This window comes from Chroicocephalus ridibundus, chromosome 19 (assembly GCF_963924245.1).
Source record: "Chroicocephalus ridibundus chromosome 19, bChrRid1.1, whole genome shotgun sequence".
Taxonomy (NCBI): domain Eukaryota; kingdom Metazoa; phylum Chordata; class Aves; order Charadriiformes; family Laridae; genus Chroicocephalus; species Chroicocephalus ridibundus.
In genome coordinates, this window is record NC_086302.1 from 1,004,683 (window position 1) to 1,020,977 (window position 16,295).

Consider the following 16,295-nt stretch of genomic DNA (forward strand, 5'->3'; position numbering starts at 1 on the left):
CACCCAGGTGCCACCATGCACCCATGGCCGGTGGGACCCACGCTGGCAAAGACACCCTCACCGGGGCCGGGTCAGCCCCGGACCCACCGGAGCCGCCCCCTCTCCCTTCAGCAGGATTTTGAGCTCAATTTCTTTTCCAGGGATTGTTTGCAAAGCAGGTTTCCCTGCTTCCCTGCGTTCCTGACGGGGCTGGGTTAGCCACTGCCCTGGCGCTCGCTTTGTGCCCAGCCTCACCGCTTGAAATCCAAATAGAAGACAAAAGAGGGAAGTCAAGCGGAGCCATGGAAAAGCACCACCCCTCCCAGCCGCCTCCAAGGGAAGCCGGCAGCTCCTTGGCGTCCCTGGGAGACTCGATTCACCTCCGTCGGCGATCGATGGCAGATGGTGGGACTCTGCTGGAGCCCCCAGAGGAGGCAACGCCGGAGCAGCTCAGCGTCCCTCCGTGCCGCACACCCCCCCCGCAGAGGGAGAGAAATACCTTTCAGGGTGCCGAGTCCATCCAGGAACTTCTTGTACTTCTCCAAGTTCATTTTCCAGCCGAGCCCACCCCACCCCTCAGCTGGGCGGCATCGGGGCACCCACGAGCCCCAGACACTGTCCCCAGCTCGGCAGCCCCGCGCTGGCTTTGCCACCGTCGCCCTTTGACCACCGGGGAGCCCAGCACAGCCCTCCTGTTCCCTTATTTGATGAGGCACATGAAAACCTCCCATGGCCGAGGCCACCCCCCTTTTTGCAAATGAGCCCAGCGCTACCAGCGAGCGCCCCGCACCACCAGGGCTCCCGGCATCCTTACCCCCACCCCACGCTGGAGGTTTCAGGGATTGTATGTCCCAGGGATATTTCCAGCAAGGAGCACATTCGAGGGAATTGGGAGGGGAAGGAAAAAAAAAAAAAAAAAAAAACACACAACTGGCTTTAAGATTTGAATGCAAGGACGGGGAAAACGCAGTCAGTGGGCAGAGTGCAGGGTCCTCGTCCTCCTGGGAAGAGCCACCCTGGCGGCTCTGACACCAGCTCAGGAGAAGGCACCAGAAAAGTGCCATAAAGTGTTGGAAAAAAGGACAAGGCAAGACCCAGGAGGCAGGTCCCTCCTGCCTCCCCCCAACCCCGGCTCAACCTGCACCAGCAGCGAGGCACTTACAAAGCCGAAAGGAGATTTACTCGTTTTAAAGGAATTTTTGGCAGCAGGAACCAGCCCAGCATGATAGGAGGGGATCTGAATGCCCACCCCGCTCATTGCTGCCCTTCAGCAGGACTGGTGTCCACCGGGCATCTCCCAGCACTTCTGTCAAATCAAACAATAAATAATAATAATAATATCAGTAGCAGCAGTGTTGCAGTGCGCTTGTCGTGGTGCCAGACCATGTTCTCCCCGTGCCACCCCACTGTCTCTCCGGAGAGATCCCAGCAGATTGCGCAAGACCCACCGCACGGGGCAGGATCTGCCCGTTTGGGCTCCGGCAGGGCCAGCACCTCCCATGGCAGAGCCGTCCCGGCGCACCCGCACGGCGTGGGGAGCTTCGCTGGAGGGAGAGGAGAGAAACCCGAGCAAGGACCTGGTGCACGAGCTAAACCACCCTCCAGAAACCAGGGGTGGCAGCTCCCTGTGTCTCAGAGATTCCTCTTTTGCCCGGGCACCGGCACATGAATCCCCGGCTCCTTCACCGCGTGCTGAGGATGCAGATCCTCCCGTTGCCAAAGTGAGCAGCATCCCATGGCGATGCCCCACAAAAACATTAATAAAACCAGTTTGCACATCCCAGAGGCCCTGGAGGGGGTTGCATGGCCCTGCTCCTCCGCAGCCCTGCGGACAGACGGACACCTCCGTGGGGACAGACACGCTCCGGGGGTATCACTTTCCATGGAGCGGAGCAAACCCCACAGGCCAGTTGCTGCTTGTGCCCCCGACAGCTGTTTGCCTGGGAACCGGGGAGCCAAAATCCCCCCTGGAGCTCCAAGGGGGAAGCTGGGGGGCAGGTGGCGAGGTGCCCCCCCCACCCCCGCAGCCCCCCATGCTCCAATTACACCGCTCTGCGCCCACTGCCGGGCTCGGCGGGGATGGAGGTGACACCCCGGGGACCCGCTGCCATCGAAGGGAGCTGCCCGAGCCCTGAGGGACGCGTGGGTCCGCAGCAGGCGGGGTGGTGCCCGTTCACCCCGCTGAGAGGTAGCCCATGCGACTGCGGGCAAGTGGCCCCCTGGAATGGCAGCCCTCGCCGGCCAGCACGCCGCAGCCCGGCTGCCACCCCACAGACATCCCCCCCGCGCCCGCCGGCAGAGCCGGGAGCAGAATAAAGTTGTTGCGAGAAGCCAAGTTGTCACCACTAAAAATAGCACAATGGAATTTTCCTCCAAAGAAAAAAAAAAAAAAAAAGAAAAAGAAAATAGAAAAAAGAAAAAACCCTGCTTCTTGCTGACAAAGGGGCTGCAAGAAGGAAGCCAGGAACAGCCCCGTGCAGGGGACACGGGGGGGACACCATGTCCATCCCCTCCATCACGGAGAGCGGAGCCCAGCACGGGGGAGTCAATATCCCGGTTTGTTTATCTCCATCCTCCCCTTCCCAGCAAAGCGGAGAGACCAGGCACCGCCGGGATGGCCACCGGACACGTCAAGCAGGCAACCGCTCCAAAATTACAACGGTAGGAGGGAGAAATGGCTGCCCCCGGGGAGCCCTGGCCCCCCCAGCACCCCAGCTCTCCCCCCCGCACCCACCGGGGCTTTGTACCTCCAGGGTGACAGGTAACCCCGCACTCACAGGGGGTTCGGTGCCTCCCTCCTGCCCCGCTCCACAATGCGCCATCTAACACCAGAGGGGTGTGGGAAGGCAGCCGGACCCCCACCAGACCCCCCTGAACCCCACGGCAGTGGGGAGAAGGGTCCTTCCCTCCTCCCGCCCCGAGGGGGTTACCGGGAAGCAGGACTGACTCTGCCAGACCCCATCCACAAGCATCCCGGCTCCCTGTCCCCGCCGGCAACGCCAGGAATTCCCAGCACAGGCAGGATCGATCGCTCCAGCTGGCTCGACGGTGCAGCGGGGCCGGGGGGAGCCGCAGGGAGCCCCCAGCTCCCGGGATGGCCACCACACACCCGGCCGGCCAAGGAATCCCAGCATCTCCCAGCCCGGCAACTGCCCTCCGCAGCAAGAACGAGAAGCATCCCAAACAGCCGGCAAGGATGAAATATCTCCACGTGCAGCGTCTGGAGCCGCCTGCAATTAAATCTCCTGCGCCATGGCTGTCTGTCACCCTCGCCCCAGGGCAGTGCCCCACGGGGGGGTTTTTTTGCTCCCCGATGTGCACACACGAGTCGGGGGGATGGCGGGGGACCACACTGCCCTTCCCCACCATCGCCAGCAGTGGGGCAGGGACCGTTCACATCATACCAAGGGCGCTGGCAGAGCCTGGGCACAGACGCGTGACCCACGGCAGTGGCGGGAGCAAGCCTGGGATGCGGGATGCATTTATTTTAGGAGAGCCTCGCCGGCACGGCTGCAGCATCGCCGCTCCAGCCAGCCCCCAGCAGGGACAATGCGATGGCCGCGGCCACACCAGCTGTCCCCAGCATCACTCGTAGTGATCCTCGTATCGAAACCAGGGAGGTGGTGCAGGGGCTGCTAATTCATGCTAATTAAGTAGCAGGGCAGCTGCCGGCAGCATGCGCGGTGCAGGACTGCTGGGATGGGGAGACGGCCTGGCCTTGCTCCGCAGGGAAAGGAGTCGCTCCCGCTGGATAGCTTTACCAGGACGGCTCCTGTAGCAAAATTGCCCAAGGTCAAGGAGGATCTCACTGCCACGGGAACCCTTGTATACAGTTTCCTGCAGGGAAAAATAAGCTGCTGGCAAAAGCACTTTGAGAGGCCACCGTGGACCTGAAGAGTGATTAATAAAAACCAAGACAGAAGTTACTCCCTTATGTGACACAACCAGAAGTCAGCACAAACATCCCAGCGGGACCAAGGCACGGCTCCGGGGCTGGGAGGCAGCAAGGGCAGAGCAAGGGGACGGGAGCGGGACAGGGCAGAGCTGGCTCTGTCCCCGACCGTGCCAGGACCCTGCCATCAGCCCGGGCTGGGGTCCCGGCAGAGCTCGAGGTGGGCAAGGGCAGGGGCTGGGAGAGGAGAAGACTCTCTTGGGTGCTGTAGAGGTGCAAAACACCCGTGGGAGGCCGGCAAAGCTTCCCCGGCACCGGTGCGAGCGGAGGAGGGCAGGGAGAGCCGGCGGCCGCAAGCGGCTGGGCACAGCGCCGGCAGGCCTGGGCTCACCGGAGGGAAACGGGGTCAAACAGGAAATGAAAAATGGAAATGCAGCATGTCACGCACAGGGAAACAACAACAACGACAAAAAAAACGTGATTATGCTCTGGCAGCTCTCAGCCAGCCGCCCTGAACTCACTGGTCCAGACCGCTGATAAAGGGGGGTGACAGAAGGGCACTGCCAGCGCCGCAAAGCCACGGCTGCAGGGACCAGGGACGAACACAAGACACGCGTTGCAGACCGATGTGTCTCACCGCTGCCATACCCATGGATCCAGGGTCCCATCGGCACTGTCAGAGCAAGAGGGAGCCCCAGCCCATCCTGCCACCCCTCCCACCGGGATCAGCATCCCGCTTCTCGCCCAAAATCTCCCAAACCATCTTGCCCAACAGCCCTCCCCTTCCAGGAATCGCTGGGCTTATCTGACCCAGAGGCTGGGCACACGTCTCAGATCACATCCGAGGACTCGTTTTACCATGTCCACAGCCAGACACACACCAAATCTGATCGCCCGGCCTCCCAGCCCCACCACACATCATCTCCTCCTCCTCAGGATGCCGACGCTGGAGGATCCCCCTCCCCGGCCCCCAAGCCGGGTGGGATCCATCCAGACACACAAAAACCTACGACATGAGCTTGGAAATGAAACTTCCCGGCTCATTAACACAAGCATCCTCCGCGCTTTGCAAATGCTGCCGTGCAGGGGACCTCCTCGGCGCTTTCCCTCTGCGAGCTGGAGGCTGTTTGAACACCCCAAAACCCCAGCAATGGGTCCCGCCCCCCCAGACAAGGGCAATGCTGAGATGTTAAATCCAGATTTTCCAGCAAGCCCCGAGAAAGAGCGTCCAGAAGGAGAAGGGGGAGCTTGAGGTCAGCATCCAGCAGGGATGCGGGACAGGGGACACCCAGGCCAGGGACAACGCTGATGGCAGGACAGATGGCAAGAGCCGCCGGGGAGCCCAGCACCCTGCCTCCACCCTCGGCTCTCCCACGGCCACCCAGCAGCGGCTCCGCTGGTTCCCACCCCACCCGCAGCCTCCGACGGCATGGGAGAGGCGTGAGCCACCCATCGGGGTGCGGAGAGGAGCCGGTTTGTGGGTCCTGCCCACGGACACGCCACAGCTGGCTCCGCACCACCACGCTGGGCACCTCCTGGGGGACAGCCACCACCAGCCCCAGAAATTAGGACCTGCCAGGAAGCAGTTCTGCGGAGAGGGACCTGGGAATCCTGGTAGATGATAAGTTGCCCATGAGCCAGCAACGTGCCCTTGTTACGGAGCTCCGGAGATGCTCAGGGGACCAGAGCATCTCTGAGCTGAGGAAAGGCCGAGAGCCCCGGGGCTGTTCAGCTGGAGAAGAGCAGGCTGAGAGGGGAGCTCAGCAAGAGCTAACGGGCCGGGGGCAAGAGGATGGGGCCAGGCTCTTCTCAGTGGTGCCCGGGGACAGGACAAGGGGCAACGGGCACAAACTGGAACATGGGAAATTCCATCTGAACACAAGGAAAAACTTCTTTGCTGTGAGGGTGGCAGAGCCCTGGCACAAGCTGCCCAAGAGGTGAGGAGTCTCCTCTGGAGACATCCCAACCCCGCCTGGACGCCATCCCTGTGCCACCTGCTCTGGGTGACCCTGCTCTGGCAGGGGCTTGGATGAGATGGTCTCCAGAGGTCCCTTCCCACCCCTGCCATTGTGTGACTCCCACCGCGGCCCCGTTCACAGCTGCCATCCCCGGTGTGCCATCACACCCACCGCTGCGCCGCCTCGCCCCGCGGGCAGCTATTGCCTCATCTGCCCTGGAAAACTCAGCTGGCGCTGCCAGGATCCGTCCACAGCACGGAGCTTCCCGAGGCAGCGATGCCCTGGGTACGGCCGAGCCGCAGGGAGGAGCGGGGACGGGCTGGATTTGAGCTCGGGGGGCACAGTCCCACCATGATGGGGGCAGCCCCGAGGAAACGCTGCTGTCCCCGTGTCCCCCCGGCTGAGCAGAGCCTGCACCAGGCATCAGCCAGCCCTGCCCACGCTCCCCGTCACGGGCACACAGCAGAGGCTGCTCATGGAAACCATCCCTGGGGAATATTAATGAGAACGTATCTGTGCTCCTTCCCAGAGAAGCGATGGATTCAGACCGACACTGCCCTGGTCACCCCCCTCAAACCAGAGCCACTGCAAAGCTGAAGGCTGAGCGGTCACAAATCCCACGCCGGGTGCCGGCTCTGCTCCCCAGTGCCCACCGACACAGCTGGCTCATCCTCTGGTGCGATCTGCTCACCCCCAAAAAGTCTCTTCCTCCCAGGGCTTCCCTGGCCGAGCAGCGCTCCACGTCTTCCCGGCACTGCCCGGTGCATCCCTCCCGCCCCAGGCAGGAGCCACCTGAGCCCACAGCCCCGGGACGGCCACTCCGATGGGGCAAAAAATGGCTCTATCAGGGTCCTCCCTCCTCCTGCTGCTTGTCCTCACCCTGTGCAGGAGCACCGGCAGCCCCAGCACGGAGGAGCTGCTCCGCACCCACCCCGAGCTCCGGCACAGCTTCTCCCCACACGGAGACAGGAGAAACTGGAAATTAAATCCCTCGCAGCTTCCGCAGCCTGAATTTATCCGTTTTAGGTGCATACAAAGGGACTTATCACCCTGGTATTCAAACAACGGTGTTAAGACACTTGAAATTTAAATAAAACCTCTTTTTCTACTTCCCTCTGGGAGGTTTCGTGCCGCTGGCATCAGCCACGGTATGTCCAGAGCAGTCTAAACTTAGCTGACACAAGCGAGACGAGCCTGGAAAGGAGGTTGGCCAGAAACCAGCAGACGGAGGTCAAAGACTCCGGTCTCGCCCCGGAGCGTGAGCCGGGAAGGAAAAGGCTCTGATGGGAATGCGTGCAGGCAGTGCTGAGAAGAGGAACAGACAGAGAACAGCGCGAGCCCTTTCCGAAGGCCGGGCTCGGTGGCGAGTTGGCCGCTGAAACGGGATCAAAGCTTTCCAGCACTCGCTGCCGGCACGGCACCGTACACCGGCAGGAGCCGTGCCGCGTCTGGGCGACCCTGCCAGGGAGGTACCGCGGATGCGGCCACCTCGCGCAGGCACCGACCGCCCCCACCTCCCCGGAGGCTTTTCTCTCTGGACCAGACGCACATGGAAAGGAAGAGAAGCGGCCACCAGCCCCAGGACCTGTGAGCAGGGCTCAGCTGTGGTCCTGGTTCATTAACCGGGCACCAGGACGACGATGACAATTGCAATCGCTTCTGCCGATTTTGCAACCGGGAACGCCGGCGGGATGGCGACGGGAGGCACGAGCCTCTCGGCAAGGCCAGCCCTGCCCAGGAGGCACTGGCGGGCGCTTGGGATGGCGGTGACTCCACCACGAAGGCAGCAGAAAGCCGGCCGGGCGAGGTGGGGTGGATCCTCTCACCTGAAAAACCACCAACTTCATTTTCCTGTTGGCCAAAACAAACACGAGGGAAACAGCACCTTCCACTGCGCGCTCGGGCTCCACCTCAGACCCCCAGGTCCGGCCACCCCCAGGGGCAGCCCAAGGCTCCCGTCACATTCTTGAGTCCCCATTGATCTCTGGTCCCCGTCCTGTACCAGGGAAGCCAGTGACTCCCATGTGCATCCCAAAAAATCAGCGTTATCCAGGCCACTGGTGGAAAACCCAATGGCTTCCAGCCCAGCTTCCCCCGCGTTTGCTCGAGCCAGGGACTCTCCACTCTGACAGCGGCGCTCGGACACCCCTCCTCCTGGGTGATGAGGAGGAAGAAGGGCTTCCTCCCCGCTGGCAAGGAGTCATCACCACACTGCCGGTCCCATCGGCGCTCTCACAGACCGCAGAAGCCTCACGCAACCCACTCAGGAACAACGTTTGTCCTTGTGGGATGAAATCCGCGCTGCCAGGCTGGCACAGCCACTCGGCTGCAGCAACCCGGCACCCACGGCAAGGGGTCTTCAAGCCCTGAGACCCCAGCGCAGGGCTCCAGACACCTCTAGTTGCATTTTTTATAGCAGAAGACAAGACAAGAGGGGAAAGAAAAAAAAAAAAAAAAAAAAAAAGGAGTTTCTTCCCACATGGGCACGGCCAGGACTGCTGCCCACCACCACGAAGGCTCCAAGGAGGGGTCCAACATGCCCTTGTTCATTTATCCAAGGGTCTGACACCTCCCAGGCTCTCCTCCGGTCCCTGGGAAGGTTGTTCCCTCCCTAACTGGAGTCAGGTTAGTCAGACAAGGTGACAAGCCATCCCGTGCTGTCCCAATCCAAACAAGCCAGACCACGTGCTGGGCACCACGGAGCGGGCAGAGACGGCACCGGGGGTGGGAAAGGGCTTGTCTGACACTACAGCTCCAGATTTCTACACCTGGATCATGAAAAGGGTTAATTATCAAAAAGAAAGGATTTCACCAAGATTGATTAGTTAATGTTTACAGTTCTCCGAGCAGGGAAAGCGTGACCTGGAGCCTGGCAGCGCTGCCTGCACCCTTGCACTGCCTGGCGTCCCTGGGGGCTGCTGCAGCATGGAGCCACGGCCCGGCTCTTGCTTTCCAACAGCGAGGGGCAGCATCCCCCAAAACACCATGGGACGTAGGTGCCGTGGGAGCGGAGAGCTGCCCTGGGACGCTGACCCCGCTCGGCACCCCGTGTGCCCGCAGGAGGACGGAGCAGGACTTCCCTTCCTGCCCAGACCCCTCTGACTGGTGGCTCTGCTGTGGTGGCAGCATTCTGAGGGGCCCCCAAAAGCTCTGCCGTCACCCCCACACTGCCTTCGTCATCCTCACCTGCGGCAGCGGCGCTGCACGTCCCGGCATGTGCCGCGGCACCACGTTCCAGCGATGAGGCAAGAGGGGCTGGAATCCGCCGTGCCTCCCCAGCGCGGCCCTGGGAAACTGGGCCAGACTGGTGAAGGTCTTGGAGATGGAGACCTTCCGGCTTCAAGTGCCAGCCACTGTTTGGGACACCACAACCCGGAGGGTGCCGTGTCCCGCCAGGATGCAAACAGACGGAGGAAGCCACACAGCTCTGCCATGCTCTAAGCACTGTGAGGCGGCACCGGAGCCTTCAGCACCCCCAAAATCCCCCCCTTGAGCCCCATTCCCATCCCCGTGCTCAATCAGCCCCCTGGGGACTGGGGTGCAGCGTCACGCAGCAGTCAGGTCTGCCGGGATGGGTGCCCCCGCAGCGCCCACGCCGCTGATGCGCAACCTCCTTCCCCAGCACCCCGCTCCCACCCCGCTCCGCAGCAACGCAGCACACCTACCCGGCACCCCGGCAGCTCTCCTCTGCCTACGGTGGGTGGTTTTGTTGCTTGGTTTTTTTTTTTTGTTTTGTTTTTTTTTTTTAATAAATCACAGGGATCTGCCAGCTGGTTAACCCCTGCTCAGCAGAGAAAAGCAGCAGGATTTGCAGCTCACTGCGCCGGCTCCAGAACCCTTTCCATGCCACCACCCTCCCTGCCTCCAGACCTGCCCCGGCTTGCTCCACGGCGGAGGCCCCGTTGCTCAAATTGGGGGTTTTTTAGGTTATTTTCTATTAGAAAGAGAAACGCAGGAAGGCATTCGCACCCTCCCCATGGCTCCTGGCATCGGCAGCACCAAGCGTCCTCCTGGCCTTCCCATGGCACAAGCTGGTGCCAGCAGCGCCGGGTCCGGGGTAGCCACCATGAGCCAGACACCGACCCCACGGGTCTCCCCACGCGGCTCGGCCCGCGGCAGTCACGTTTCAATGAAAACTCTCCATTTTTTGCAGGATTAAGAGGGGGAGGGGAGAAACCAGTAGAAAACTTGTTTCAGACAGGAAAAACCAAAGCGTTTAGAGGAGCTGCAATGGGGGGAAAGGGGGGAAGAGACAACGTGTCCACCAGCGCGGAGCCCAACAACCCAAACTGGGGGCTCCCACCCAGCCCTCCCAGTGCAGGTGGGACAGGGAGCTGGGAAGAGGTCGAAGGCAAAGGAAAGCTTTTTATACAGGATAAACACTCATTTCCCCCTACACCAAACAAGCACCACAAACAAGATCAAACACCACCCAGCAGGGTATTTCCAAGCGACTCCCAGCTTTCTGCCATAACCCGCTGTAAAAATTAGGCATCACCTAAAAAACCCTCCTTCCCGGGGGAAACCGGCTGCTCAACGAAGGCACCGACAGCCGGAGCACGGGGCTGGCCCAGCCCAGCACTGCCGGCCGGTGGCATCGGCAGGCATTGTAATTTCATTTATTTTATTTTATTTTAGGAACAAAGCAAAACCGATGCAAACGACAGCTCTTTGCATGCCAGCCGCTGGCACCCGCCGCACCGTTTCCTGCGCGTCTCCACGCTCAACCCAACTACATCAAAGAGGCTTTTTATTAATAAAAACTTTGTCAAGTACTTGGAAAAGCGCTGGATAACGTGACTCGGCCTTGTCCAAAGCACCCGAAGAGGCTTTTATTCCCTGCTCCCTGTGAAAGCGGAGGGAGGCTGCGCGTTTCTCCCACCTCCAGGAGGTTTGAGTGGCACCCCCTGAATCAGGGAGATGGGGAATCCATTATTCCCCTTTCTCTGCAGGCAGAAAGGAAAAGGAAACGGGCGCCGCGAGCGCCTGGCTCCTCTCGACTCGGCCATCCGCATTTTAAAGAGACTTGGCTGCTAAACTTACAAAACAGAGCGCGAGGAGCCCTGTGGGGCTGAAATCTGGGCTCCAAGACAAGTCTATCTCTGCAGCGAGGAGAAAAATAATAATAATAATAATGGAAACGCATGCAACTCCCAGAGATGAGCCACCAACATCAAAACTGCACACTCACTGCCGGTACCGGCACCGGCACGGCCGGCCCGGAGAGCGCCTCGGCCCTTCGTCCCTGCCCAGGTACGGCTCCGGGAGAGGGAGCCCGTCCCCGCAGGGGCTATGGGGACACCGGGGCAGCCGGAGCTGGGACAGGGGACGGTGGGTCCCTACGTACCTTATGCCACCCCGGGATAAGGGCACTGGGATGATGGATGCTCTGAGCAGCGAGGTGGGGTGCTGGGATGCCAGGCACCCCACGCAGGGGACACTGAGCCCCCAGAAACCCCATGCAGGGGACGCAGGGACCCCAGGAACCCCAGAGAGGCACACTGGGCCCTCAAACACCCGACGCAGGGACCCCAGGACACCCACGCAGGGACACTAAGCCCCCAGGCAGCCCACGCAGGGGACACAGGGACACCAGCCGTCCCACACAGGGGACACCAGGGCCGCTCATCCCCTGGGCACCCCACGCAGTTCAGATGTGGGGACACTCAGCCCCCGGGCACCCCACAGAGGGGACACCTGGGAGGCTCTGCGCTCGGGCACCCCACGAAGAGACACCCTCCCCTGGGACACCCCACGCAGGGGACACTCATCCCTTGGCCACCCCCACGCAGGGGATACCGGGGACACTCGGTCCCCGGGCACCTCACGCCGGGGACACCGAGCCCCCCGGGGACGCTCACCCCGACCATCCCGCCCAAGCGGGGCCCACGGGGACGCCCCCAGCGCGGACACCGGAGCCCCCACCGCCCCGGGCCGCAGTCACGCCACCGGCTCATCCCCCGCGGGGCGGCCCGGCCGCGCTCCAGGCCCCGCAACGGGTCCCCCCGCCCCCGGTACCTTTGTAGCGCTCCAGCACGTCCTCGTAGGCCTGGACGAACTCCTTCTCCTGGCTGCGGTTGGCCGGGAGCAGCCCCGGCACGTACCCGGCCATGGCGGCCTTTGTGCCGGCGGCCTCGCTGCAGCTGCCGGCGCGGCGGCCAGGGCCGGTCTGCGCCCGGGCCGCTTCCGCCCGCGCCGCCGCCCGACCGCCGGCCACGCCCACCGCCGGCCACGCCCACGGCGGACACGCCCCCTGCCGGCGCTCCGCCCTGGGGCATTGGCCACGCCCCGATGATGGTCACGCCCCTTTGTAATGACCACGCCCCCTGCACTGACCACGCCCCCGAAACCCGCCCCGGCCCCGCCGCGCCCCCTGGCGGCCGCGTGGGGCAGCCCCGGGCGGGAGGGGCCCGGGCCACCGGGGGGTGATACCGGGGGGGGGGTGACACCGGGGGGTGACACCGGGGGCTGACACCGCCCACCCGTGACACTGGGGCCTAACAGCGCCGCCGCTACCGCCGCGCCGGGGCCTCCCAGGGCTCCCCAGTGGAAACCAGTGCCCCCAGTGCACCCAAACCGCTGCAGCCCAGTGCTTCCCAGCGCATCCCAGTGAGCCCAGAGAGCTGTATCCCAGTACATCCCAGCGTCTCCCAGTGCAACAAGGGCATTACCTCCCAGGGCACCCCGTGTATCCAAAGCACTGCACCCCAGTGAGACCAGAGCGCTGCATCCCAGTACATCCCAGAGAGCCCAGAGCGCTGCATCCCAGTGCATCCCAGTGCATCCCAGTTAGACCAGACTACTGCATCCCAATGCATCCCAGTGCATCCCAGAGAGCCCAGAGCGCTGCATCCCAACATCTCCCAGTGCAACAAGGGTATTAACCCCCCGTGCACCCAGTGTGCTCCATGCAACCAAAGCACTGCTTCCCACTGTGCCCAGAGCGCTGCTCCCCAGTGCCTCCCAGTGCCTCCCAGTGCCTCCCAGTGCTCCTCAGTGCACCCAAGCAGGGGACCATTTCAGCTGGCCCCGTTCCTGCCCCGTGCCCGAGGCCAGCCCGGCCGGTGGACGCTTCAAACCCTGCTGCCAAACGCCGGGGCTCGGCCCCCCCACGGCTGTCACAGGACAGGAGCAGCTGGGGGACATCGGCTCTGGGGGGGTCCCCGGGCAGTGACCCCGGCTGTGATGGAGGGCAGCCCCATGGTTCACCCATGGGTGCCAGACGCTGTTACCCCCCCCCATGGAAACAGCCCCACAGCGTCTTTTAACCTAGCACGGGGTGAAGGCCGGGACGGGTCAGATGCTGCTGGGGATGGGGTGCACGAGAGCTCCCCCCCCCACCGCCCTCCGGCTCCCACTTTGCAAAACTTCCTTCATTCCAGGCTGAATTCGGCAGGGATTCCCCCCCAGGGTGCTCCCAGCCGATCCCCAGGTGCCACAGCTCGAGATGTGCAGAGAGAGCCGGGTCCCTCGGCACCACTTTGGGGGGGGCACGGGGGAACGGGGAGCCCCGTGGCATCACCCGGGGGACTTTGGGGTACAGGGGGGACCCCACCAAGGGACACAGCCAGGGCCAGGGGCAAAGCCCATGGGGAAATGGGGACAGGGCACAGAGCCCAACCTGCCTGGCACCCCCATGGCCACCAGAAACCCCACTGACCCCCCCGAACCCCAGCCCCCCCGGCGATTCTGGATGCGGCAGAGCAAAACCTCCCACAGAAACGGCCATTCTGGGGGCACGAGGGTGGCTGTCCCCAGGCCAGGGGACCCCCCCGACCCCCCAACAGCCACCCCCCCTCTCTCAGCCCATAGGGCACCCCCTCACCATGACCCAAGGCCGGATCCAGCCCCCCCCGGGCAGCCCCTGCCCCCCTCCACCCGCCGGGGCAAATCCCGGCCTTTTTTGGCCAACGCAAGATGTTGCTTTTTCACCCCGGCTGCGCCGTTCCCATGGCAACCAGAGGGCCAGGCTCCGCCAGCTGGGTAACCATGGCGACGAGAAAAGCCCCATCCGGCTCAGCCCAGACGTCGTGTGTCTCCCCACCGTCACCCAGGGGCCCCCAAACCTCCTGGTGCCACCCTGGGGTGCTGGGGGGGGCTGCACCCCACATCCCCCCAGGCGATGGCGAGGGGCCATCGTCAGCAGCAGCAGCAGCAGCAGCAGCCGCCACCATCATCATCCTCCTCCTCCCGCAGTCCCCAGCCTGGGGGGCGACACAAATCATCCCCCTCGCCCTGGCTTCGGAGGCATCTCCCCTTCACCGTGATGCTTTAATTAGGAAAAGTAATTAATGTCGCACCGAGCGCCGGTGCCCGGCAGTGCCTCTGTGGGGAGGAGGGTTTAAAGGCGGGCGAGCGCGCCGGCGCGGCGGCCTCGTGGCAGGGCTGCCTTTGTGCCCGGCGGTGCCCTGGCATGGCAGCCCTCCCCGGGCGGCCCAGCATCGCGCCAGGATGCGGCTCCTCTGGCTCTGCCTGCGCAGCCGCCCCGCAACGTCCGTCTGACCCAAAAACGCGTTCCCAGGGAAAGGAGAAATCTGCGGCGGCCAGCTGGCACTTCTTAATTCCTCCTTGGGCACAGGGAGCGCTGCTCGGAACCCGCCCCGTCCCCACGAGCGGGGGTTTTGGTGCTCCCAAGGCAGCGGAGAACAAGGAGGTTCGTTCCCACGTCCCCGCGGACGCTGCTCAGGCACATCTCCCCCCGCCCGGCCACGGCTGCCTCTGCCAGTGGCTCCGGTGACGCTCCCCGGTGACAAAGGACTCCCAGGAGCCTTTTCAAAGAGACCAAGCGCAGCCCTTGGAAAGCCCCCGCGACGCCTCTCCTGCCACCCCTCGCACCCTTGCGTCCCCCCGGCCCCTTCTGCCCCAGCATCGCCCCAGCACCCCCCAGCAGAGCGTGACCCCTGGCAGGACGGAGCGCATGAAAGAGCCTTTTCTTCCAAAAGCAGCTCCCCCCGCCCCCCCGCAGCCACCACCCTCACCCTCTGCCAAGTGGCTGGAGCGAGACAGAGCGATGCAGGGCCAAGGACTCTGACCCCCCGCCCCGTCCTGCTCCCCCCCTGCCTCCCCCGTGCCACCGCCTTCCAGGGAGACGCCAGCAGAGCAGGGAACGGCTCCAGACGCTGCCTGGGGACCCGGCCCAGCACCGCAGGTACCAGTGGTTCAGGCACCAGGGAGGGAGCAGCATGTCCCAGCCCCACCGGCACCTCCTGCCAGGTCCTCACTGGCGTGTCCCCTCCCTGGGCACGGCCACATCCTCCTTTCCTTGGCTCTGATGGCCAGAAGGGATGCAGAGACCCTTGGACCCCATGGACGGCAAGAAGAAAGAGCACCCCAGAGCCACGTGTCCCCCCAAAACCCCCGAGGTGCTAACGCTCCGGTGCCAGCCCTGCAAGGTCCATGGCCGGGTGCGGGATGGGGCTCCCCAGACCCACACACTGCCCAGGCTCCATCCCCACCGCCGGGAGGGGTCCCCGCTGCCCTTTCTCGGGGGTTCCAGGGAGCTGAGCCCCGTTTCCCTCCCCAGGCACACCGAGAGCCGCCAGCTCCCCAGGAGAATGTCCCATCGCCGTCCCCGATCCCCGATCCCCGTGGTGGGGACAGGCACCGGCACGGCCGGCGCGCTGCAGACAGTCCCGCTGAATAATGCAAGGCTCTGAATCAATATTTCAGCTCATTTTCAAACCTGGTGACACAAAACTGTCTCCTAACTCTTTCTTCCCGGCTCAGCACTGTCTAGCTGCACCTCGCGAGTTATTTTTAATGGGGAATCTGCATGAGACCAGATTTTGTGACATCCCCCTGCCTTTAATCACGGGCTGGATCCAGCTAGCATGACGACAAGCGCTCGGCATCCCGGGCAGGCGGGGAGAAACGCAGCTGGGGAAATGGCTGTGCCTCGGCAGGGTCCGTCCCGGGGGCGTGGGAGGATGCTCAGCACCCCGCAGGACGGGGCTGCCGGGGCAGAGCGGGTCCGTGCGCGGTGACGGGCACGGTGTGGCCTCGGCAGCCCGGCCATGTCCCAGCCTCGGCGGTGCTGGCGCTCGGGCCGCACCCTGCGCGTTTGCTTCCCCCAGCCCCAGACAGCGCGTTTTCGAGAACCATCATTTGAATCAACTGGTTCTTCCTGCCTGGAGACGCCCGCGAGCTGGGATGGCACAATGCACCCGAGTGGCACCACGGCACGGCCGGAGCCCCACGCAGCCCACCGTGCCCGCGCCGGGCAGGCAGGGAGGGCAGGCAGCCAGCACCCCGCCGCCGCTCCCGCCCGGGGGGGATCTGCCAAGGTCCCCACGCTCCCAGTGCTCCCAGTCTGAGCCCTCACAGCGCCCGGGGACCCTGGGGCGCGGAGCCCAGCACTGGGGCTGTTTCTCCCACCGGCTGGGGGCTGGCGGGGGCTGGCGGGGGCTGGCGGGGCAGAGCGGGCGCCTCGGGTGCTTGCCGCCCTCATGCATGTCTCTGCCAGCGAG

General features: G+C 63.7%; 1 protein-coding gene and 1 long non-coding RNA gene across 8 annotated transcripts in view; both read right to left on the minus strand.

The window, feature by feature from the left end:
* Window positions 1–16,295, minus strand: part of MACF1 (microtubule actin crosslinking factor 1) — a 148,819-nt gene that overhangs the window by 129,859 nt on the left and 2,665 nt on the right. The window contains exon 1 of one of the 7 annotated variants that reach the window (XM_063356207.1): window positions 11,848–12,013. The exons of 5 other annotated variants lie outside the window; for them this stretch is intronic. In XM_063356207.1, coding sequence (XP_063212277.1) covers window positions 11,848–11,941 — 94 coding nt within the window. In that variant the 5' untranslated portion in view covers window positions 11,942–12,013. Of the gene's footprint in view, window positions 1–478; window positions 546–11,847; window positions 12,014–16,295 lie in introns of those variants that run through there. One more of the 7 variants, XM_063356209.1, reaches the window with a different exon arrangement.
* On the minus strand, window positions 3,445–4,605 carry LOC134525380 (uncharacterized). Its single transcript, XR_010073761.1, has 2 exons — window positions 4,520–4,605; window positions 3,445–3,816 (listed from the first exon to the last, which is right to left on the minus strand). It is a non-coding gene; the product is annotated as an uncharacterized LOC134525380 (long non-coding RNA).